At 41.3% G+C, this 26457-nt stretch overlaps 1 protein-coding gene across 3 annotated transcripts in view; it reads right to left on the reverse strand.

Moving 5' to 3' along the window:
* Positions 1-26457, reverse strand: part of MFSD6 (major facilitator superfamily domain containing 6) — a 39349-nt gene that overhangs the window by 4064 nt on the left and 8828 nt on the right. For all 3 annotated transcript variants that reach the window (XM_087707830.1, XM_087707838.1, XM_087707834.1), the window contains exons 2-5: positions 14614-16223; positions 8159-8256; positions 5207-5368; positions 1006-1104 (exon numbers count right to left, since the gene is read on the reverse strand). In XM_087707830.1, coding sequence (XP_087563956.1) covers positions 1006-1104; positions 5207-5368; positions 8159-8256; positions 14614-16166 — 1912 coding nt within the window. In that variant the 5' untranslated portion in view covers positions 16167-16223. The remainder of the gene's footprint in view (positions 1-1005; positions 1105-5206; positions 5369-8158; positions 8257-14613; positions 16224-26457) is intronic.

A 26457-nucleotide genomic window follows, 5' to 3' on the forward strand; every position in this document is an offset into this window, starting at 1 on the left:
ATTAGAATACAAAAGAAGTAAGGCATCTTCTCTCAATGCATTGCAATATAGCTCTTTTTGTTTGCAAGAAGAAAAACCAGGCACCGTATAAAAAATTAATCAATAATGTTTAACTTCCAATCTTATTTTCAAAGAATGGAGCCAAGTTTTCAAACATCTCATGTAACTTTAGGTCCTCAATTCTTCTAAAATTCAGTTCAGAGAAACGTATCAAAGCAGCTCTTTTATTTCAATGAGCATCTACAAGCCCTTTTTAAAAACTGACTTGAGTTATATTATACGAAGAGATACAGCAATGGAAGCAAGCTTATTTTTAGCAAGCTTTTTAGCTTATAGGTGAGTCATTCTACATTTCTCCCAATTCTACATCCTTCTATACTGCCAGAAAAACTCCAGAGACAACCTCCAGATGGAACTGCATGTTGAAAATTACAGATTTATGGGATGAGGACATGGAGAAATTGTTTCACTAGCAGAAACCATTTTCTATAGACATTGGATTTTACCACTTTTTTCCTGGTATCGTTTCCCCAAAGACTTCAATGTTATAGATCCATGGGCCTGTCCTTCTGTTACTTTTAAATCAATCTGTATTATATCAAGAACATAAACCAGGTTTACTCTTGCTTCAATCCAATATCATGAAAGGGGGAAAAAAGTCCAATAACCCAAGGCATACTATAACAGGACTGCAAAACTAGATGGCAACAAATATAAACCTACTTTGCTTAGGCTTGCTGCCATTATAAGCAATTTGAATTGTTGGAGTTAGATCTGGTAGGGCTGCAGTAGACAAAGCTATTATGTGGTAAACAACACAATGTCCCATGAACTAAGGATGAATCCAATCCAAAGTAATAAAAAATCATCACTCTGGCTAATTGATTAGAGATGGCATTTAAAAAAAAAAAGCAAAAAGGACTTCAGGATAATGCAAACTAAAAATAACCCAAAGGAGAAAAACTGGTTAGGTAAGGTTGCATACTTAAGGAATAAGCATTTTACCTTCTTTCTCATCCTGAACTGCAATCCACTGAATCAAAGCAAAAAGCAAGAGGATGACAAGAAAAGCCATTCCTATCCCTCTGAAGGTTGAGGCTGCTCCTGTAGAGGAAAAAGCACACAGAATAAGGACTGATTCTGGTGGCGCAGTGGTTAGAATGCAATATTGCAGGCTAATTCTGCCGACAGAGAGCAGTTCAATTCTCAGTGGCTCAAGGTTAACTCAGCCTTCCATCCTTCCAAGGTGGTTAAAATGAGGACCCAAATTGTTGGGGGCAATATGCTGACTCTGTAAACCTCTTAGAAAGGGCTGTAAAGCACTGTGGAATGGTATATAGAGCTAAGTGCTATTGAACTTCAGTTGCATGGCAGCAATTGACAAGGTAGACATAAACCAAAATGCACAGGTACAGTATGGGCAGTACCTTGCTCAATAGTAATAACTGTGAGAGGAATCTTGGAGTCCTAGTGGACAACCATTTAAATATGAGCCAGCAGTGTGCAGCAGCTGCCAAAAAAGCCAAGACTGTACTAGGCTACATAAACAGAGGGATAGAAACAAGATCACGTGAAGTGTTAATACCACTTTATAATGCCCTGGTAAGGCCACACTTGGAGTACTCCATTCAATGTTGGTCGCCACGATGTAAAAAAGATGTGGAGACTCTAGAAAGAGTGCAGAGAAGAGCAACAAAGGTGATTAGGGGACTGGAGACTAAAACATATGAAGAACGGTTGCAGGAACTGGGTACGTCTAGTTTAATGAAAAGAAGGACTAGGGGAGGCATGATAGCAGTGTTCCAATATCTCAGGGGTTGCCACAAAGAAGACAGAGTCAAACTATTCTCCAAGGCACCTGAGTGTAGAACAAGGAGCAATGGGTGGAAACTAATCAAGGACAGAAGCAACTTAGAACTGAGGAGAAATTTCCTGACAATGAGGACAATTAATCAGTGGAACAGCTTGCCTCCAGAAGTTGTGAATGCCCTAACACAGGAAGTATTGTATTGTATTGTATAAATTTACTAAAGCATGCCCTTCTGATGCTTTTGTAAATAAATGAGCCCAATTGATATAATGGTTAAAACACCGGGCTAGAAATCAGGAGGCTATTAGTTCTAGCTTTAGGCACAAAGCCAGCAAGTAACCTTGGCCAGGTCACTCTCTCTCTCAGCCCAGGGAAGGAGACAAGGGAAATAACTTCTGAAAAACCTTTCCCAAATAATGGGCAATTGCCCAGAGTCAAAATTGACTCAGTGGCACAAAAACCAACAAGCAAAACCCTATCCTCATTTAAATGAAACTTTCTCCCCTACAAAAGTAGGAGCCAAGATGGCGCAGTAGTTAAATGCAGCACTGCAGGCTACTTCAGCTGACTGCAGTTCTGCAGTTCGGCTGTTCAAATCTCACCGGCTCAAGGTTGACTCAGCCTTCCATCCTTCCGAGGTGGGTGAAATGAGGACCCAGACTGTGGGGGCGATATGCTGACTCTGTAAACCGCTTAGAGAGGGCTGAAAGCCCTATGAAGCGGTATATAAGTCTAACTGCTATTGCTAAAAGTGTACAAGAGGGTAACTTTTCATGCTTCAAGGAAGCAGCTCCACCAAGTAATGGATCACTGCACCATTTTGTCTATTCTCCCTCAAAAGGCAGAAAAGGGCTTGAGTCACAAACGCTGAGATCAAAGAGGCATGTGAAACATGCTGAACAGTTGAACAGGCAAAAATGGATGCCATTGTTTAAAAAAAGCATAGGAAGCTAACTTCATTTATGAAAACCCTTTTCATTAACAATTGCTGAACAGCTATGACCTTACAGCAGTGTTTCTCAACCTTGGCAACTTGAAGATGTCCGGACTTCAACTCCCAGAATTCCCCAGCCAGAATGCTGGCTGGGGAATTCTGGGAGTTGAAGTCCGGACATCTTCAAGTTGCCAAGGTTGAGAAACACTGCCTTACAGTATACATTAAGGAAATTACACAAGGTAATTATTATAGGTTTCATTTATGCTACAATACGAGAGGCTTTTTAATAGTTATTGTTCTTTAAGGACTTATTAGGGGTCTCAGGTTTCATTAGAAATGTGCACACTTGTCTATTTCAGCTTATAACTGGAATTGGAAAGTGTGAAAAGAAGTGTTCCCAGAAGTCTGTATTGGAAAAAAATCATTTTAATACTAAAAGTTTGGTACTCATTGGATATTATACTTGGAATATTTCCCGTTTCCTTTGAAAAAGACCACTTTTATCTGCTGCAAACTCTGAAGAAAAGAGATTGTAGTTTCGCTTCATGATTTCCGAATCGGCCAGCTTTCCAAAATATGAATAATTCAGAAGTGGGTGGAAAATAGAGCTGGGTGTTTGATGTAAATCAGCAAAGGCATCTGATTGTTATAGCGGTGCTTAAAAAATTATGACACCATTTGAATTTTCAGTATTTCTGCATAAATCTGACCTAAAATATCATCTATTCTACACTCAAATCCTAAAACTAGATAAAGAGAAACCAAAGAGAGTTTTGGACTTTGGCGTTTCTAGCCACGTGGATAAATCCCGAGTACAGTATCGGATCAGAGGTACAGCTTGCATGCACCTTTCCTGTGCCACCAAATTTATCCGCTTGAAAACTTCCTAGTACAGTTTGCAAATCTCTCTTTGTGTTTATCAGGAACAATCTCTTATTTCTCTCTCTCTCTTGAGTGGAATAAAATATCACATTTAGAAACTGCCCATCTTTCCCATAGAGCAACTTTGGGCCGTGTACACATCTAATAATAGCAGTAATTACCGGAGGGGAGGCTGCATCCCAAAGCAGCCAGCCCACCCAGCTACTAAATCCGTGACCCGTCAAAACCACGGTCCACAAAAGCGCGCTCGACGAAAGCGCGCATTTGACGTCATCACAGCGCGACGAAAAAAATTAAAAATTGAAATAAAAATAAAATTAAAGCAAGCCGATTCACATAAAGGTAAGGGTTAGGGTTAGGGTTAGGTTAAGGGTTAGGATTAGGTTTAGAGCGTTAGGGTTACGTTTAGCGTTAGGTTAAGGGTTAGCGTTAGGTTTAGCGTTAGGTTAAGGGTTAGGTTTAGGGTTAGATTTAGGGTTAGGTTAAGAGTTAGGTTTGGGGGGATTAGGATAAGGTTTTCGCTTTATTTTTACATTTATCGATCACAGCGCGATGTTTTCGTCGCTCTGTGATGACGTCAAATGCGCGCTTTCGTCGAGCGCGATTTTGTCGTCCGCGGTTTTGTGGTGGAACCACTAAATCACCACGGTCATTGCAAGAGCACCATCTATCATGCAAACAACAGGTTTGTGCTGAGAGAAAAAGAAAGTCTCTACTTCTGCACTGAACTGAAAATTTCACAATCAGTTGGCTTTGGTTATGAGCTGAGAATAAGAAGAAAGTAGAGTGCCAGGTGGAATATTTCCTTGAAGATGGTGAACAAAGAAAGTCCCTTTGAAATGAAATTTGGAAGACTTGTAGATGTGCCTCTTGAACCATGGCAGATAGTTGAGTTATTGATACCGGTATTTGCTGATTGATATAGGGTGCATTCTCCCTAGTGTGACTTTTTCCTTTGTGCATTTTGTGTGTAAGAGAGAGTGTGTGCATATGTGCATGCATGTACGTACACACATGCATATATGACAGCCAAACAAAGGAAAGTATTCAAATTGACTATGGTTGCCTGCAACAGTGAAAATTACTGTTGACTGGAATAGGACAACTTGCAATAGCCAACTTGTTGCAGCCAACTTACCATGGCCAACCTACCATGGCCAACTCATCATGGCCAACTCGCCATGGATCAATTTAACAATCCTGTTTAATTATTTACAATAAAAAATATTTTAATTTTTGCCATTCACATTTCATTCTGTCCCTCCTTTTGCATCTTTTCTTTATTATTCCACAACTTCTTTCATATTATTGTAAGTCTTGTCCGGCAGTGAGTTGTCCTGTGGAGAGATGGCTATGGCAAGTTGTCCTGCAGTGAGTTGGCCATGGAGAGTTGGCTATGGCGAATTGTCATAGACCCCAAGACAACTACACGACATCTGGTTGAGGAAAGCCAAATTAGGAGGAGTCTGGTAGCACTTTTGACTGCTGCCACAGTTCTTCAATTCCCACAAAGGTGGAGGAAAAGGCTCTCTTCAAACAGCTGAAAAGTTATATATAAATGCCCAGGTTCCTCTTACCAAAATAGTTGACCAACACTCCACCAATCATTGCTCCGCATCCTCTGCCCAGGCCAAGGTGAAGACCCTGCAAGATCCCTTGAGCTGACGTCCTCAGTTCCGGAGGCACCGCAGCGCTTAGATAGGAAATGCAAGCTGCCCAGATGGCTGCATGGGTTACACCTACAAAGAACAGAAACATGAACACCACGTATTCTAAAGACGATTCTTCTGCAAGAGTGTTGGCATTAAACAACGAATACTGATCATGGTAAGAGTGCGTAGCCACTTTAAGGTGCAGCTGCACTTTGAGCCCTGTGTGCTCTTCAAGAATATAAAACTGAATGAGGCTGGTGGTAAAGAGTGCCAGAACACATTCATGTATCTAGCACCTGTCCCTTCCTTCATCAGCATCGTATCTGGGGAAATTATAAAGACTTTATTCATTTCCCAGCATACTTCCACTCGTAGCCAAAGAAACAATGTAGGTCTTCCAAAAGTTTGTGATAACTCATCATCTGAATGCAGAGAAAGGAAGCAAAGTAGAAATGCTACTTGAGCAGTGAGCATCACGTTGCCCACTAATTGCCCACACGTGAACAGTGGGGCATGAAATATATCTTTAAAAATGTGCCGGCAATCCTCGACTTACCACAATTCATTTAGTGACTGTTCAAAGTTACAATGGCACTGAAAATGCAACTTATGACCGTTTTTCACATAACCGTTGCAGCAGGAAGGTCATGTGATCAAAATCCAGATGCTTTGCAACTGAGTCATATTGATGTCCTGAGGTCATGTGTTAATTTTTGGCAACCTTCTTAAGCAAGATTCACTTAACAACTGTGTTATTAACAATTGCAGTGATTCACTTAACAACTATGGCAACAAAAGTTGTAAGATTTGGCAAAATTTCCTTAACAAGTGTCTCACTTAGCAACAGAAATTTTAGACTCAATTGTGGTCATAAGTCGAGGACTACCTGTATTATGCTTTATCAATATGCTAGAAGACTAAGAATCTGAGCCGTACCTTTTGCCTTTAAATTATAGATGCACAAACTCAGCAAAATATATTTTGAACTTTAAAAAACCCATGAGAATAAATTTGGCCGGTCAATTAACTTGCCTGTAAAGAGTCACATTTAAATTAAATAAAGCTTCTATACTTTTGTTAGAGTACTTACTATAACTTTTAGTAAAATACATCTTGCAGGTAATCTAGAAAGAAAGTTTTCTTATTTTGTAAAAACAAAATAAATTATTTCCTAAGTTATAAGGTAGCAAAAACAAATTTCAAAAAGTAATAAGCTCAAATTCCAAGCAATATTGCTGAATATCTAGGGTTACTGCACACTTCATTCTTTCAGTCATATACTTGCTAATACTACAAATATTAAATAGTACTACAAAATAACGTTATGAATATTGGAGAACCAGTTTTACGTAATTGTTAAGGTGCTAGAATAGAAGCTGAGAGACTTTAGTTCTAGTTTTCCTTTAACCACAAAAGGTGTGATTTTGAACCAGTCACTCTCACTCTGGTCAGGCCCAGCCCAAGATCAACATAGAACAATGAAGGCAAAAGTTCAGTTCTTTATTTGCTCAAACCCGATAGAGTCTTCCCAGATTAAATCTATACTACTCTAACACTAACTGATATATACCCCTGGGAGTTTCTAGGGAGTGGCTATCTCTTCCTCCTTCTGTGATTCTGCTCTGGGTTGTGTTGTCCCTTGTCTCATCCCCCCCCTCCGGCATGTGCTCCCTCCTTCTTGAGAAACTACCATTTTTTGTAGTCCACCACACCACTTCCCCTTTGTGGTCTATCACACCAATCCACCTTAAAGGGTCACTGCTGTGGGAACATTATATAGGCTGCCTTGAGTTGTACAAAGCAAGTCCGAATATAAATAGAGCCGAGGTGGCGCAGTGGTTAGGGTGCAGTACTTGCAGGCCACTTCAGCTGACTGTTATCTGCAGTTCAGCGGTTCTAATCTCACCGGCTCAAGGTTGACTCAGCCTTCCATCCTTCCGAGGTGGGTGAAATGAGGAGCCAGATTGTTGGGGGCGATATGCTGACTCTGTAAACCGCTTAGAGAGGGCTGAAAGCCCTATGAAGCGGTATATAAGTCTAACTGCTATTGCTATTGCTATAGTAAATAAATAAAAATATTCTATTTGTAGTTAGAACGTTAACCTAAGTGAGGGAAAAGACTAAAGGTAGTTTAAGTTTCATGGATGAAAATGCCTCATGAGTACAGCTATTCTAATTTTCTACTGGATGGGCCAATCTTTAATTTTGTGGGGGTTTTTTGGTGGACCTGATTGTTACTCAATTTCCAACATTTTTCTCTTGGATTTGCACTGCCCCCCTCCTCTAATCAGATGCACTGATTCATAGAGGGCAGGACACACCTCAATAAGTCTTGCCTGGATCTCAGAATTTCCACCTCTTCCCTCCCCCAAATCCATTATCAGCTACTTGGCCTTTAACTTTCACCTGTCGCAGAAAACGACTGATATTAACCAAAGCAGAACAAAACTGGTTCTGCCTGAATGTGTAGCTGGTTTTTAAAAAAATAATATTTTCCTTTCAATTGCAGGTAATGGGATATTAAACGGCTTAAGAAATTAATGCCTTCTAGGTACACCCCTTCTAGCAACTAATCCTTATCTGCTGCAAGTTTCAGCAGGAGTCCCTTGTTTGGTGAAAGGGTGTGTTGTTGGTTTAGATCACATGGGCAGAATGCTACGTCCGCCAACTGTAGAAACCACTTCCTGTCATTCGCCTTTTTTTCCTCCACCTGCCATAATAGAATTTCACAAAAAGAGAATGATCCCTTGGGATTAATTCCTGACGAAAGCTGGAGCCCAGGAGGATGTACTGTATGCTTAGTTATGGCTCAGCAGGCATTACAAGTAGGAACTTGGATCGTAAGAGTTCAGACACAGAAGCACCTTGTTTTCTTACCTTGAAGGACTTCCATAGGCAGAACAGTCCAAGCATTTTCTAGATAGGAGATGTAAATATAACGAGCTGTATTGCAGGCAAGACCGATATACAGGACTCTGCAAGCAAATGAGAGGAGAGATCGCCGATTACTTCTGATGTGTTTTAATATTCTTACTAACAAATTATCTGTATTGCTTTCAACTGATCATCTTCACAAAAGATAAAGATTATATACATACATACATACATACATACATACATACCAGGGGTGGGTTTCAGGCGGTTCGCGGCGGTCCCTGCGAACCGGTTGGTCGTCGAACCCGGAAGTAAGTAACTTCCGGGAACGCCGAAGGGTCCACCCGCCCGCCCGCGTTTCTTACCCGGTTTTGACGAGTTCTGCGCTTCCACGCATGCGCAGGACGCATACAGCGCCTGCGCGATCCTCCAGGAGCAGCTGGAGCATCGCACAGACGCTAGTACTCATGTGTGCACTGCGCGCGTGCACGAGGACGCCGCCGGCCCCGTTCCAACCGAACCGGTTGGAACGGGGCGAGAAACCCACCCCTGATACATACATACAGGACTGGGCATCAAGTTGTTCACAAACCCTCTTAAAATGCAGAGGGAAAATGCACAGATAGTAGCTGCCAAACTATTTAAATTTGACACATTTTGTCCACTACTCAGCAAAGAGAACCAGCTGGTGCGGTGGTTAAGGGTCCAGGCTAGAAACTGGAAGACTATGAGTTCTAGGTTTGCCTTAGGCACAAAGCCAGTTGGGAGACTTTCAGTCACTTTCTCTCAGCATTAAGGAGGAGCCAATTCTTTTGAAATTTTGTCAAGAAACTGAAGAGTGTAGTTCAAACAGTCACCAGGAAACAAAAATTGAGTCAAAGGTGTGTGTGTGTGTGTATGTGCGCAGGGATGGGCTTCAAAAATTTCAGCAATGGGTTCTCTACCCAGTTGCTGGGTGGGTGTAGCTATGGTGGGTGTGGCTTAGTCAGCCTCTTGCACCACGGGAGGGGGGGGCTTTTTTGCCTTTCCCCGGCTCCGGAAGCTTTCCTCGAGACTCTGGGGAAGGCAAAAACTGCCTCAACCAAGCTCTGGAGGTCTTCTGGGAGGCCCATTTCCCCCCCTCCCCGAGCCTCTGGATGGGCCCTGCACTCACCTCGCATCCAAAATGGGCTGCGTGGAGACTCCTGGGAAGGGTGGAGTGGGCGGAGCCAGCCAGGAGTGGGATTTGGAGGTTCTCCGAACCGGCCATAAAGTTAGCTATGGGTTCTCCCGAACCCAGGCGAACCTGTAGCAGCCCACCCTTGTGTATTTGTGGGACTTACCGTTAAATCTAGAGGAAGTCCTCAACTTTCAATTCATTTAGTGACTGTTCAAAGATACAGGGGCACTGAACAAAATGACTTCAGATCATTTTTCACACTTATGACTGTTGCAGCATCCCCATGGTCATGTTATTTATATTCAGAGGCTTGACAACTGACTCACATTTATGACAGTTGCAGAATCCTGGGGTCATGTGATCCCCTTTTGCAAACTTCTGAGCAGCGAAGTCAATGGGGAAGCCAGATTCACTTAAACAACCGTTACTAATTTAACAACTACAGTGATTCAGTTAACAAACGTGACGAGAAATGTCATAAAATGGGGCAAATCTCACTCAACAAATTTTTCACTTAACAACATAAATTTGGGGCTCAATTGTGGTCGTAAGCCGAGAACTACCTGTATTTTCAGTGAAAATATTGTGCACAGTAGCAGTTGCACATTTCTTTTAAATCATTTTATTATGTTTGTTATCTTTTATAACATATTAGTATGTTATTAGATGTATATATGCTGATTGCTTTAAATATTTATTGGCATTGAATTGTTAAGATAGCTTTCCTGTTGTTCATTCTGAGTACTACTGCAGAGAAACCAGCGGGGTTCTTTTTAAAATATATATATGAATAAATATAAATCATATGCTGTATTTTATTGAGTCTCAAGTGCCAGGTATAAATACAATGGTAAGAATATTCAACTAATTACCAAAAATATTTCCTGGCTTATACTATAGTAAAACTATACAAAGTAAGTAATAATTTAAAAAAGCATGGCAAAAAAGAGGATATTTACTATAAATATGTCACGCCTTTATCAGAATAAACTGTCTTTCTAAATGCATAATATTGGAAACAAATATATTTCAATATTAACAGAGCCCATATGGATTCACTGGTATATTTAAAGTCTTTTTGAATGTCTGAAATATGTTCATAATTATAAATATTTATTTTGCCAAAACTGGATATACAGTAGGTAGGGAATCTTCCACTTATAACCACAATTGGGTCTGGAACCTTGGTCATAGAGTAAGGGGGACGTTAAACAGGATGCTACCTGATAGCATCACTCAATGATCACAATCTTGGTTCTCTCAGTTGCAGTTAAGCAACCACAGAAGTCATTAAGTGGAGTGTCGGGAAGAAGGTGTAAGCCTCCTGACATGGTGAAGTGGGGAGAAGGCCCAGCCTCCTCACCCACTTGAATGTACAAAGTTCGAGGTTCATTTTATTTATATGCCGCCCTATTCCCAGCGGGACTCAGGGCAGCGCACAAACTCAAGGAGGGGAAGGGAAACACAAAACTACAACAAAAAGTACAGGGCATTTAAAACAACCAACAGCCACACAATTCGAGAGGGGAAGGGAACTCATCAACCCCAGGCCTGCCAACACAGCCAGGTTTTAACGGCTTTTCGGAAGGCCTGGAGAGAGGTGAGGGTCCGGATCTCTGCGGGGAGCTCGTTCCAAAGGGCCGGAGCCGCCATAGAGAAGGCCCTCCCCCGGGTAGTGGCCAGATGACATTGGCTAGTAGACGGAACCCGGAGGAGGCCTAATCTGTGTGATTTAATGGGTCTTTGGGAGGTAATTGGCAGCAGGCGGTCTCTCATGTACCCAGGTCCAATACCATGAAGGGCTTTATAAGTGACGACTAGCACCTTGAAGCGTATCCGGAGACCAATCAGTCTCCGTAACCAGTGCAGCTCGCGGAGGATAGGTGTAACGTAGGTGTACCGAGGTGCACCCACAATCGCTCGCGCGGCTGCATTCTGGTGAGAAGTTCTGAGTTCTGAGAGAATGGAAGAATGCCTGAGGTTGAACAGGGGAAGCTTGTCTATATGACTGCAGCTTCTTTTGGAAAGAGCAGACAGCAACTCCTACTTTAAATCATGCACTTAAGAGACTATCCACCCAACAAGATCGACAGTCAAATCAACAGACAAAAGTCAATTCTCAGGCACCACCTAATAAAAGACAGATCACAAAGACCGAACAATAGAACGCCATAGGTCCCCAAACTGTGGGCCGTGAGGTGTTTGCAACTGGGCCATGGAAATACACATGTGCATTCCCACTTGCATGAGCTGCGGGCGAGCACATAAACATGCAACCCTTCCCCCCCCCCAAAAAAGCCAGAAAGGTTGGGGAACTCCTACCTACAGTTCACAGCTCAAACTGTTCAAATACGTTATTAATAATCTGCAATCCACTACACTTTCTCAAGCACTGGGTGACAAACCCATACTTGCAAACAGATAGCTACCTAAATCTGAAACAGATTCTCACAAACAACAGATGCTAATGTGAGAAAGACTCGGCAATAAAACCAGATGGTTATTTTGCCCCTTCATTTACATTAACAACACAATAACAGGTCCACCACACATAAGATTAGATATATTTTCACATGCTTTTCCTCCAATAAGATAGATAGATAGATAGATAGATAGATAGATAGATAGATAGATAGATAGATAGATAGATAGATAGATAGATGATAGATAGATGATAGATAGATAGATAGATAGATAGATAGATAGATAGATAGATAGATAGATAGATAAAATCATTTGACAGCAATATGCCTGTGGACTCTATATTGTACAAGCAGGCCTGGTTAATGGGATAGAAATTTTACATTAGGATCCAAAACAAGGACAAAGCAGTATCAGAGCATTTTAACTTGCTAGGACATTCCATTATAGCTATAGCAATAGCGGTTAGACTTATATACCGCTTCATAGGGCTTTCAGCCCTCTCTAAGCGGTTTACAGAGTCAGCATATTGCCCCCAACAATCCGGGTCCTCATTTTACCCACCTCGGAAGGATGGAAGGCTGAGTCAACCCTGAGCCGGTGAGATTTGAACAGCCGAACTGCAGAACTGCAGTCAGCTGAAGTAGCCTGCAGTGCTGCACTCTAACCACTGCGCCACCTCGGCTTATAGGCCTCAAAGTAACTATTCTAAAACAAGCACACTAAAAAAAAAAAAAATTACTACCACAATAAAGCAAAAAACTGATGAACTCACATACACATCAAAAGGGTTCAGAAGATCCCACTAAACATAACGAGTTTTAATTTGCTTATTGTAATCTGTCTCCTTAGTAACCTGTATCTGCACAATCATCTTATCTTCCGCTTCTTTTTCCATTCCACCTCATGCCTATTGATTGATTTATTGGTATCCAGCCTTTATTATGTTTACAAAGGTGGAGAAGGTACCCAATGTACATAGCTTTTTCTTCCCATTTTTACCACACCAACAACTCCGTAAGGTGGATTTGGCTGAGAGAGAGTAACTGGCCCAAAGTCATTTAGCCGGTTTTCATGGCTAAGGTAGGACTCTCTTTTTTTCAGGTATTTTCTTAAAGTACTTTCAAACATACGTACATTCTTACGGTTGTCATTAAGAGTTACCAGGACCAAATGTTATTAGGAGAGGGGGGGAAATGAAAAAAGAAACAGTTGAATCTTGATTTGAAGCAGTTTGTGGTATTGGACTTGATCCAGCCCCTGAAAGAAGCCTGTTCCAACTGGAACAGCATTGACTATGTTCAGTTCAGGGAGTTAACCTCTAGAAAACTACTAGATCACTCTCTGCATGACTGGATCAGCATGATCGGGAGAAGAAATGGAACATCCAAGGGTGCTGACCTAGAATCTGGTCAACCATAGAATGGCTAATTTTACAGATCCATGACTTATTGTAAGAAGTACTTGTTTAGCTTACATGAATGGTACATGAAAATATACCGTATTTTTTGGAGTATAAGACGCACCTTTTTCCTCAAAAAAGGGGGTGAAAATCTGGGTGCATCTTATACATTGAATACAGCATTTTTTGGGTTCCCAAATCCCCGCCTCCTTCACCAAAATGGCTGTGCATACCCTTATGGAGGCTTTCAGAGAGCTCCTGGGGGCTGGGGAGGGCAGAAATGAGCAAAAAATGAGCCATTTTTGCCCCCCCCCGCCCCCCAGTAGTACTCTATAAGCCTCCATAAGGCTATGCATGCAATTTTGACAAAAGATGGGCCCGTTTCATGAAAAACGGGACATTTTTTGCTCATTCCCCCCCCCCCGAGGCACTCTGCAAGCCCCCCCCCCCAGGCTATTCATGCATTTTATTTGAAAAAATGGGCCCATTTTCACAAAAAAGGGCCATTTTTGGGAGGTTCGCAAAGTGCAAAAACTTTTTTTTTCCTTTCGGAAAGCTCTTTAGTTAGAGTGATTGATGAGAATTAGATTGATCAAGTGCTGTGCCAGCAGGAACAAGTCTTAGGTGCTGCAGGTTGTCAGCTATTTCCTTCTCCAGCACATGGATAAATACATCTGGAAACATCTACTTACCTATCTATCTACTCTCTCTCTCTCTCCCTATCTACCTATTGTATTTTTCTCTCTCTCTCTATCCCTCTACCTACCTACCTACTCTCTCTCCCTACCTACCTACTGTATTTCTCTACCTACCTACCTACCTACCTACCTACTCTCTCTCTCTCTCTCTCTCCCCCTACCTACTGTATTTCTCTCTCTCTCTCCCTCTACCTACCTACCTACCTACTCTCTCCCTATCTACCTACTGTATTTCTCTCTATATATCCCTCTACCTACCTACTCTCTCTCCCTACCTATCTACTGTATTTCCTTTCTCTCTCTCACTCTCTATCCCTTTATCTACCTACTTTTTTAAAAATTTGCCTCTTCAAAACCTTGGTGCGTCTTACCTACCTACTCTCTCTCTCTCCCTACCTACCTACTGTATTTCTCTCTCTCTATCCCTCTACCTACCTACTCTCTCTCCCTACCTACCTACTGTATTTCTCTCTCTCTCCCTCTCCCTACCTACCTACTCTCTCTCCCTACTTACCTACTGTATTTCTCTCTCTCTCTCTTTCTCTCCCTCTATCCCTCTATCTACCTACCTGCTTTTTTAAAAATTTGCCTCTTCAAAACCTTGGTGCGTCTTATACTTTGAAAAATACGGTAGTTTTGTTCTGTGCTTGTTCAGTGTATGACACCAGGCAGAATGTTTATGTATCCTAATATATAAGAACATGCAAATTACAAAAAGAAGCATTCTCCACACAGTATTGCCTATTGCTGTTCTAGCATGCTTATAGCTTGGGCTTACCTGATATGACCGATCAGCTCAATCAGCTTGTGGCTGAAGAAATATGCCGTCAATTCAGAGATGTGACTTAAAACAGAGCAAACTCCAAAGAGCGTGGTGGTCCCATTCAGATCTTCCAGGTGCCAATAAAGGAAGGTGAACACAAAGCCATATCCAAAACCCATAAACCATGCTACAAAAAGCACTGATCCATACTGGATACTACAGAGCAGCTTAATCAAGTCCCAAAAATTAAAAGTCTGAGACTGGCTTGTATCACTCTGAGTTTCATGGGAGGAATCTGTGGAGGAGTTTCTGTCCAAGTGGGACTCCTCTGGCTCTGTGCTTTGGGTTTCCTCTTGCTTGTAGTGGTTGTACCGGAACCTGAACTGGGTGGCCACAATCAAAGAGAGCGTCATCAAGACTCCAAAGACTATGAAAACGATCCTGTAGTTCTTGTAGTCTGGAGACTTACAGCCTTGGCCTTCAATGAGCACATCAATACGGGTAGAGTCAATCCCAATGCCCACCGACAGCATGGCCAGTCCCCAGCCCAGAGATCCCCACATTCGTTGTAGTCCATAACGGTCCCGATGTTTGCCAAGATACTGCAGAGTCACGGTGTCTACTATAGTGACTGAGGAGGCACTGAAAAATTCTCCCACAATTACAACAAGGAGGATGAGCAAGAAGATCGCTTCCACCTCCTCATGATCATATACAAGAGCAAAATGGGCAGGGGGGGCTGATTTTGTGGTGACTGTGGGTGATGCCGTTGTGTGGCTGCTATTTCCCAACAGATCCGCAGTCACAATACCTTTTGGAGTGCTGACAACAGTTGCGCCCTCTTCTCCTTTTAAAGCACGCTTCCTAGCTCCATTTTGAACAGTTGGAGAAAAGGTAGTTTTAGGATTTGTGGACAAAGCTGAGCTCAGAGTTGGCAAGTGGTAAGTCAGCAAATCTCTCTTCCCTCGACCCTTAGTTATCGTACTTCCCAGAGTGGGAATGACAGAAGAAATGGAGATATTTTGCGAGGATGCTGTGGTAAAGTGACTGGCATTGGTAGGGGGAACGGGGATAGGCTTCTTTAGCGTACACCTCAAGGTTGCTGGTTTAACAAATCCAATTCCCAAGTTAAACATCACCCAGCATAATAGGGAGAAGAGAAGAACAACTTTCCCCTTTTTAAAGCGATCTGCTACCACTCCCCAAAATGGAGCACTGCAAAATTCAATGAAGTATCTAATCCCTACGAGGAGTCCGCTCTGGCTGGGAGTCATGCCTAGCTGTTTGTAGTATACAGGAAGCAATGGGTACAAGGAACCATAAGCAGCATAAAAGAAAAAATAAAAGACTTTTGAGATCAAGAGATCATTATTCACTTTCACACAGTGTCTTTCAAGCCAATCAAGCTCTTCATCTGGAATAGTGGTGGTTTCAGTTGAAGGAGTATCACTTTGGGTTTGGGGGTCTTGCTCCTTGGGAATCCCACTGAAGGGATCGGCAAGCACATATTTTCTCTTCTGCTCTTCTTCATCGTCAGTTAAGATGGCTACTTTATCATTAGTGGCCATGATTTCACTGTAAGCATGAGATATACATGTGATTCTCCAAACTTCAGTTCAAGGAGCCTGTAGACACAGAAAAATCGGCAGTTAATAGGACAGTACTTAATATTTGGAGGAAAGAATGCTGTCAATCCAAAGAATAAAACATTTAACTTCTCACTATGGCTACATCAGCAGTGGGAATCAACAATTTTTACTACCTGTGTTCTGTGAGTGTGGCTCACAGGGGAAGGATACTGCAAAATCTCCATTCTCTCCCCACTCTCAAAATTTCTGCTGAATACCACCTCTGGGCTACAAATATATAAGATCTGAATTAATCTGAGATCAATATCACTCCTAGATCTTCATGATCTTATATGATATCTAGAAGTCTTCTTGGCCGAGCCAGTTGACTTCCAACTTAGCTGATCCTCCAGAGGAAATATTGTGAAGATATTAATCTAGAGTTTCCTTCAAAAAAGTGTAGTGTAGACCATTAGGAATTCCCTCCTTGCCTCACTGCTGGAATTTCTCCAGTTTGGTCTCCTTGAGTCTAGCTATTCTTCCCTTTTCTGTTGTTTTTGTTGACCTATTTTTTCCACATATACTGGCTGGCACGCAGAAGCAAAAGCACCACCACTTGGAGCATTACTTTTTGCATTTCCCATTGGTCAGCTGAAAGGGGCACTAGTCTACACATAGGCAGCAGTATGAGAAAATATTTTGGGGGGGCAGGCAAATGCCAACGAGACTATGGAAAACAGAAAGCATGGGGTAATTGCAAAGATAAGCATTGAACATGAACTCATTCACTCAACTGCTTCTTGAAGCCAAACAGTAGCAGTAAATAATCAGCATCTTGGAATTGGCTACCATTGTCTTCTAATAAGAAACGCTTGCAATATATAAAAACATACAATCTCTTAATAAAATTTAGCTTAGCTTGACAAAACATCAATTCTATTTGTCTGCTATACCACCAGTACCTTATTCCTTCTTAATCAAAACAGGAAAAAAAAATGCAGGCATAGGTTTAAAGGAGCAGAGAATCGGGCATGAAAATGGAGTGGAAATGGAAATGACCACAAAGCAAGTTATTTAAAAATGGCCAGGTACACTGGAAATAAACTGAATCTCAAGTCATCTGCTCATTTGATAGGAAGTGAGAAGCTGGCCCCCTGACACAAACCAAAGAACCTTTCATTTATTCTTATTTAAAACTTTTGGTCACTTTGTGAATGAATGGTGCTTTAGAAAAAAAGAACATCCCTTTTCTTGGCTCAGCAAAAGGATTTATTGTAAAGCACACAGACACACAGACACAGACACACACACTATATTATCACAAAAGCAGTTCAAACAATTCCAAAAATATATGTATTATCCCATAAGGCTTTGTGGAAAAAGCAAGTTAATTCATATTCTTAAATGCCCACATAAGCTATTTCTCAATGAAACTGATCTTTGTTGTTCCTTAATGTTCCCCTGCTAATTCCTGACGTCAGATTTGTGGTGATGCTGCTGAAAAGAATTGTGAACAGACTGGTTAATTCATCAAACATAAATTATAAACTGATAATATAACTGAGACTATTTTAGCAGTTCTCATATAACCATTTGGAAGGATACAAATAATTATTTCAGCAGACATTTTACCTTGCAGCTATATAGCAGGATGGAGGATTCTCTATTTAGTGCTTGGGAGGGAGAATGCAGTTGAGGTTATCATTCTGAATTTACTAAGAGTGATAAATTATATGATATATTGCACTATGCTATGGTGAGTGAGGCACATGTAAATTTCTTTTTAGATTACTTATATTTTAGGCGCTAGAACATCTTCCTCACTCTGGTGCACTGTGCAATTTATCTTGGACCACAGCATGTACAACTCTTAGATAACATGGTCATATCGACTAAAGAATTCTGGAGTCCTTTTTAAATAATTCATAAGACTGCAGTGATCAATCATCTGGGTCAAAATGTTGGGCTGATGTTTTTAAAGCGTTTGCCTTATTACCACCACAAATATCTATATATATATATATATTTCAGCCAGAAACAATTTTAATACTTACACCAGTCACAAAAGTCAATTAACTATTGTTGCAATTAGTTATTTTTAAAATGTTAGGAATATTGCAATAAAGATGTCTGATTCATCAGAAAAATATTTTAAAGTACCGCTACTTCCTACTTTTTGCAAACAAAGCAATAATGCAAAGTATGATGACTATTATTATTATGACCCACAAAAGGTTATGTAAAGATTAATTTATTCATCTGTAAAAGAACAGAGCTTATATCAGCTGCTACAGTACTTAGGCAACAAACTTCCTTGGCTTTTTGATCACAGAAAAATGTAAGTGGTTACCTAACTGGTCTATAGAAAACTAATCAATGGATCGTTTAAACTATAATTTAAGCTAAAAAATCTATTAGAAAACTGAGCTACGGTATTGTTTATTTTTCATGGGTAGTCATTATTTATAATGGGTATTCATTATCTCACATTTTTCCAGATTATTTTTATTATTTTTTCAGATCCTTTTTATTTATTATTTTTTTAGATCCTTTTTATTTTTTTATTTATCCATCCTAGATATTGTTGATAAGGGGCTAGCTTTCTACATATGCTGCAAGATGAAGGTGTAAAAGAAAGACACATTTTCAGATGCTTGTCTACAGAGATAAGGTTGACTCCAACTAATGATGGATGCTGCTCAGAGATAAAAGAAAATGATGGCATTTAGCAGAAAAGCATTTAGCATTTGGTGCTTGAACAGACCTCCAGCTTACACTTTAGTGCCATTATGGACCTCAGAGGAAAAATACTTGCTGCTAAATCATGTGATATGGGCTTGAAATTAACCCTATCACTTAGCTGGAGGGAAAGGAAAAGGCTGAAAGACATTCACCATTAGCGCTCCCATTAGGGAGAGATGGATTGCATCAAGAGAGCCATGTAAATCTCAGGAGGCAGCTCACACAGGAGCCTCCCCCTTTCCTAGAAATAATTCTATTTCAAATTGTGGGATGCAATTGTCTCAACCAGTAATAATGCATTTTATCCCCTTGGTGCCTCACTTTTCTAGTTTGTCATCACATGGCAGTACAGTTCATGATTTCTCCATGGGGAATGAAAGAGAGGAGCCAGGTGGCTGACACAACTATTGATTTCAAAGTTGTGTCAACGCTTACTGCGTTTCATCACTATTGCCAAATCCCTTCTATTTCAGTCACTGGAAAGTTCCCTAAAGCAGTGTTTCTCAACCTTGGTGACTTTCAGTCCTGTGGACTTCAACTCCCAGAATTCCCCCAGCCAGCATAGCTGGCTGGGGGATTCTGGGAGTTGAAGTCCACAGGACTGAAAGTCACCAAGGTTGGGAAACACTGCCTTAAAGGCATCGTTTCCATTTCCCTACTAAAACCATCTTAACTGGTTGGGAGCTTTAGTGAAAGCAGGAAGGGATCTTGCGTAATGGAAGTGAAAAATCAGTAGATAGTCCTTGACTTACAACAATTCACCGAGTGACTGTTCAAAGTTACAGCAGCACTGCAAAAAGTGACTTATGGCCGTTTTCCACACTTACGAACTTTGCCGCATCCCCCCCTGATCATGTGACGAAAATTCAGATGTTTGGCAACTGGTTCATACTTATCACCGTTGCACATCCCGGGGTCATGTGATCACCTTTTGCAACCATCTGACATGCAAAGAAACAACAACAAAACCCAAGAAAAGAAATTCTGCAAATGTGGAATCTTCTTACATCAGCATAACTCTGTCCATAGCTAGTTTTGTAAGTTCAGATAAAATGGTGGCAAGCGCTTTTCCTGCAACTACACGGGCCACATGGTGCCAAAATCTTCTAAACTTTCCCCATATTTATGAACAACACACTCCACATGGTACCAATAGGTGATTCAGCTCCATATGCTTTTTGGAGCTGCCACCATGCTGGAACCCAGGAAGCTACACATCAATTGACTCAAACCCATCCATTCATAGAGGTTGTGCTATAAAGCTAGCGGTTCATGGGAGCTGTTTTCTAGAAGAGAAAACAGTAGCCATAGAAGGGCATATATTTGCTCTTGAAAGAGGAAAGGGACCAGCATCATTGCTATGCACAATGGCAGTTATTCATCTTACAAGGCCAAGTGATATCAGAGAGTACCTCCAAGGACTTGCAAGGGAATCAGATTTGTTTACCCCAATGAAAAGAGTTCAAAGAAGCTCACGTGCTGGCTAGCTTCCTCAACAGAAATTATTATAATTAACTGTAAACATTTTTTAAAAGGCTGCCTTGTACAGCATAGCGATCCAGTCTTGCCTAAATTTGCAGCATGACTTCATTGCAAATTGAATTTTTTTATTATAATTTTTTAAATGCCAAATATTATTTAAGAGTTGTTGTTTACAGTAACTGGCAGTCTTATTCAACTCATTGAGCTTCGTTTTCTAACTGGATCTTGTCTTTGGGGTTTCTTAAGATGTTGGCTATTTTTTGGTCAGTGCTGAAGGCTGTCTTGATTTAAAAAAATGAAAGAAACTGATCAAAAAATAGCCAACATCTTAAGAAACCCCAAAGACAAGATCCAGTTAGAAAACCAAAGAATCCAAGAAATACCATGCAAACTCTGCCCTGCCACATACATTGGACAAACTAATAGGAGAATAAATGCAAGCATCACAGAACACAAGAATTCAGTCAGAAAAAAGAAAAAACTTCTTCCCTTTTCCAGCACCTTAAAGCAACAGGACCTGAAATAGATTTTGAAGGAACCAAATTAATCTCCAAAACTAAACACTTCAACAAGAGAATAATTATGGAAGCCATTGAAATAGAAAACACCCCCACAACATGAATAAACGTGACAATACCTCCCGCCCATCAGACATCTGGAAACCAGCCCTAGTCAACAAACGAGCCCACCCACCACCCAGGTCGTTACAACACAAAAGAACAACGGATACACAGCCAGCACCTCAGCCACACAGGATGATATGAAACAGCCGACCAATCTACAAACATCAACCCCATCTACCAATCAGGATGCAACTACACAGCCAATCAACCCACTTACAGCAACAAAGCCAGCATTCCACACACCCCCATCAAGATTTAAAGAGAGACGGCAGCTCTGACCACACTTTACTCGCACAAGCACGAAGCCGAAAACACCAGCCTGAAGATGGCGAGTGGGACCTCGCCGAAACATTGCCAAGACAATCTCAATCTTACACGGAAAAGACCCGAATACAAGACCAGCACATATATACATATATACATACATATATTTATTCAGTTTTTGTTTTTAATCTCTGGAAAAAATGGTTTACATTATAAAAAACCCGCCTGTTAATTATCTCAGTTTTGCAGATCTTTCTAGAAACATACATCAATCCATATTTTAAGTGATTTGGGAAAATTTACCTTAACTCTGACTCCTCCAGGCCCCCACTGACTGAAATTAGTAATTCGCAAATCAACTACTTGACATCCCTGTGATCCTTTTGTTACGTCACAATTCACCAGGTATCCCCATCTGCCTCTGTCAATGATGTAAGAGATTTCAGGGTGTGCACCCTCAAGTTGATGGCAGAGTTATGGTCTCCTAAAGAATTTTTCTTTTGAATATATCATGCTCTCAAACTGTTTTAGGCTGTTTTGGTTGTCACTGGCTGAAATAGTCTGAAGGGACCTGGAAGCTTCAGCCAGTCTCTTCAGGAACAACAAGATGACTGTTATTTATGCCTGAGAACTGGTATGTTCTTTTCTCACCTTTAACTGCACACAAGAAACTAAGGGTTATCTTCTTTATTTCCCTTTGACTATGTTAACCACAGTCAGCCACTTTTTTCCAAAAATAATTTTCAACATGCATCTAACACAGCTGCACATCTGTGAAAATAAACATTACTTTTTTACAATGAGCATAGCTGCTCGAATATAATTTACTGAGCCTTATATATTTTAAAAGAGAACCTGAAACAATTTACATAACCTGTCCTGTCTTCTGAATTCACCTCAACAATTTCGTTCCTTAAGCATTACATATTTATAAGGATCGTAAACTTACATATGGTTATACTTATTTTCATTTGTCCAAATACGTTATTACTCCTTACTGCTTTATTGAATTCTTATGCTGCCTGTCTCACCAATACAGTAAATGTGTGCAGCTTACAATATGATAAAAAGTCTTTAAAAAACCATACAATTTTAATTTTAAAAATTAAAATTAGAAGAATTAAATAGTAAATTAAAACCAAGACCACAGTGATCAGAAAGGTTTTAAATGTTATTTTACATACTGGCTATTACTGAAGTTATACAGTGGAGGAAGTGAAGTTAGCCATTTAAAACACTGATTTGCAAGCTGGAATAAAAACTATTCAAATGAAAACATCAAATATCAACTATTTAGATATGAGAATTGCTATGGGAGAGAGACACAATACTGGGCAGGGAAGAAAATAAGGTAAACCATTTACTTTGCCAAAATCTAAAGTAATATAAGAAACTAGCCGTATATTGTCTTGAATCAGATTATTAATTATTAATCCATTTATCTCTGTATTTCCTGGTACCAAAAGGGATTTAAGGAGCCGAGGTGGCGCAGTGGTTAGGGTGCAGTACTGCAGGCCACTTCAGCTGACTGTTATCTGCAGTTCAGCGGTTCTAATCTCACCGGCTCAAGGTTGACTCAGCCTTCCATCCTTCCGAGATGGGTGAAATGAGGACCCAGACTGTGGGGGGGCGATATGCTGACTCTGTAAACCGCTTAGAGAGGGCTGAAAGCTCTATGAAGCGGTATATAAGTCTAACTGCTATTGCTATTGCTATTCATCAAATTTTCAGAAAGACATATTTAGAAATGAAAGGATATTGGATCTGGGATCTTTTGCACACACTCTTATTGAGACATAACCCTTCCTTAACCATGGAATCCTTACCGAAGGATGAAAAGGTAATTTGATTAGACATTGTAGAAAAAGACAATTATTATCTTTGACAGTGTATTACAAAAAGGGGAAAGCCCAATGGGAATCTCAATAACCAATATATTGCTTAAATAGGATGAGCAGCTTTATGCACATTGTGAAGATGTACTCCCATGTTGTAACCCGTGGCACGACAAAACTGCGCTCGTCAAAATAGCGGAGATAAAATTGCGTCGCTAAAGCCGCGACGTCATCACCGCGCGTCATCACCGCCGCGACAACAGCGTGGCGACAGAAAGCGGATTTAAATTAAGGTAAGGGTTAGGATTAGGTTTAGGGGTTTGCTTTAGGTTTAGGGTTAGGTTAGGGTTAGGGTTAAGTTTAGGGTTAGGTTTAGGATGCTGAGTGCTTCGGAAGGCGCGGATTTGTCCTCCGCGATTATGTCATCGCGGTAGGGTCGCGTTTTTCCTTAGCGCTTCGAATGGCGCGGATTAGCCCTTCGTGCTTATGTCTCCACGGATAAGGGCTTCGCAGATTTGTGGTGGAACCGTTGTAACCTAAAGTTTATTGCCATAAAAATGGAGATAGGATTACAACCACAGCTGCTACACAGGATTAAATTACCGAAGATAGGAACTGTCACACATGTGCATTCAAACAAGAAGCTACAAACTGTTACCTGTTTTGGTTTTGGTTTTATTGGACTTATATGCCGCCCTTCTCCCAAAGGACTCAGGGCGGCATACAACATAAAAACACATATGACAAAAGTTTTAAAAAAAAGTTTAAAACAATGTTTTAAACAATTCATCAGTAAGTTTTAAATTTAAGTTTTATTAGCTGACGTAACTTGCACAAATTTTAAATAATAGCGTATCACTCGTATATTTGAAACAACGGCTGCAAATGCATGCAAAGAGATAGGTGCCTTGTTTTTAGAGGGGATGTGTAAAAGAGGCCTGTCTTTGAAGAACCATTCCCTCTGGCCCAGGGGTGAGTTTCAACCGGTTCGCGGCGGTCCCTGCGAACCGGTTGGTCGGCAAACCCGGAAGTAAGTAACTTCCAGGAGCGGCGAAGGGCCCACCCGCCCGCCCTCCTTACCCGGTTTTGACGAGTTCTGCGCTTCCATGCATGCGCAGGACGCATACAGCACCTGCACGATCCTCCAGGAGCAGCTGGAGCATCGCACAGACGCTAGTACACATGCGTGCACCGCGCACGTGCATGAGGACGCCGCCGGCCCCGTTCCAACCGAACCGGTTGGAACGGGGCGAGAAACCCACCCCTGCTCTGGCCTCAAAACACACAGTACCTCTTCCAAAATAGTAACTCTCATTTGAAACTCTATTGTTCTCTGTAGGAGCTCACAACACAAGAGCCAACTTGTGGTATTCTTGGTATTTTCTGAATTTGGATATTTGCTTGCAATCATTTCATTACCCAACTAGATGCAAACATACTGATGTTACTCTACATGAGCATGCAAATGAAATGTTTGCATTCAAACAACCAAGCACACAGAGCACCAAGAACTCCACAGTTCAAGCCTGAGCTACAGATATTCTTTGGTATTTCTGTAGACTCCCCACTGGAGTACATTATCTATCTCCATTTTAAGGAAGCGCCCTAAAAAAAATCAAGATAAAAATGCCAACTTCTACATTAGGACACAGCTAGACCCTACTACATCAACACTGATGTTGTTCTATTAGCTTAACTTAATGGCAGATTTGAAATATGTAAGTTTCAATCCCACTGAAGATATTATAAAATAAGTAAATAAACCATGAATAAAAGCCAAAGTACTGAATTGCCTTGTTGATACAGGTTGCTTTAACCTTGAACTTCTTCTTACTCAAACCTACAATGGCATTGTTTACAGTAATAAATCATCACATGGTCTGGTTTCTTCTAACAGTAATATATGGACAAATCTATAACGAATTTATGTTACACATGAATCAGACTTCTATAGCTTGGTTGATCATGTTCAGAATCCTGATTTAGTATAACATATGAATGAGAACACTGATTGTTTTAAAAATGAGAATTGATCAGTTTCCTTCTCATGGTAGTACTTTAAGAAAAGAGAGTTATACATTATCTTAAAGCTAGCAGTAATTGTCCCCTAGAATCTAAATTACAATTTAGAAGCATGGCAGCCTTCAGATACATTAAGCTACACTAAAAGGCATCAGGCATTAGGGCCATGGGTGAGCACAAGCTGCCATCCTATAATAACCAACTGGTCCTCTATGCCAGTGATCCCCAACCCCCGGTCCGCGGACCGGTGCTGGGCCGTGGAGTACCTGGCACCGGGCCGCGCAGCGGCCGGGGGCCATGCAACGGCCGACTCTTCACTCATGCAGCGCCGTCGCCTGAGGGGGGGAGCTGCGCGGAAGCACAGGAGCAAGTGAGGCGAGGAGGAAGAATCCCCCGCTACTACACCACCTCCACCCCCTCCCCGAGTCAGCCGTCCCCTCAGTGAACGCCTCCGCCTCTTTCTCCTTTCTCGCCTCAGTCGGCTCGCCTGGAAGCGAGGCGAGGAGGGGGCGGACCATGCGCTGGAAGCGGAGCCCTTGGAGGCCGCTCTCTTCTTTTTCCCGCCCGGCCTTGGCTTGTGAGAAGGAACGGCGGGAGAGGTAGAGAGAGAGAGAGAGAGAGAACGTCGGGCAGCCGAGGGCGGGGGGGGGTCTTTTGAGGGGAGATGGGGGGTGCGCGATTTTGGCGCCAGATTCAGGCCGCCGCTGCCGCTATTGCAGCACACGGTGGAAAAGCGGCGGTCTTGCCCACCCCTTCCCTGCCTCCCGCCCGCTCCAGTTGCCGCAGCCAGGGGTGAGGGCTCGGTGCCTGAAGTCTCTTGCCTCTCTTCCAAAATTTCGCCAATGGGCATCAGTGAAGCGCACTCTTTCTCTTCCTCACAAAACACATTTCCTTTCCCCCCACACGTAGTTATTGGCGATATGGACTCTTGGAGGCTGCGCTCCCGGGTCGCGTTTCCTTTTTGCAGCCCACGAGAATGCCTGGTTCTGAGCCTCAAAAAACGAGAGTTCTCTTAAGGCTGCAAAAAAGGAATATACTTTGGTCCTTGAAGCGCTTTTCCTGTTATTTGGACATTATATATATACGTACGTACATACGTACGGTATGTATATATGCATGTATGTATGTATGTATGTATGTATGTATGTGTGTGTATATATATATATATATATATATATATATATATATATATATATATATATATATATATATATATATATATATATATATATATATATATATATATATATATATATATCTGTAGTCCATAATATAGTGATGATTAAAAAAAAAAATTAGTTGAGCCCCCCTACCTCTGCGCGC

Source organism: Thamnophis sirtalis, unplaced genomic scaffold, assembly GCF_051295495.1.
Source record: "Thamnophis sirtalis isolate CommonGarterSnake01/CBP01778 unplaced genomic scaffold, rThaSir2_p1.2 scaffold_1, whole genome shotgun sequence".
Classification (NCBI taxonomy): Eukaryota; Metazoa; Chordata; class Lepidosauria; order Squamata; family Natricidae; genus Thamnophis; species Thamnophis sirtalis.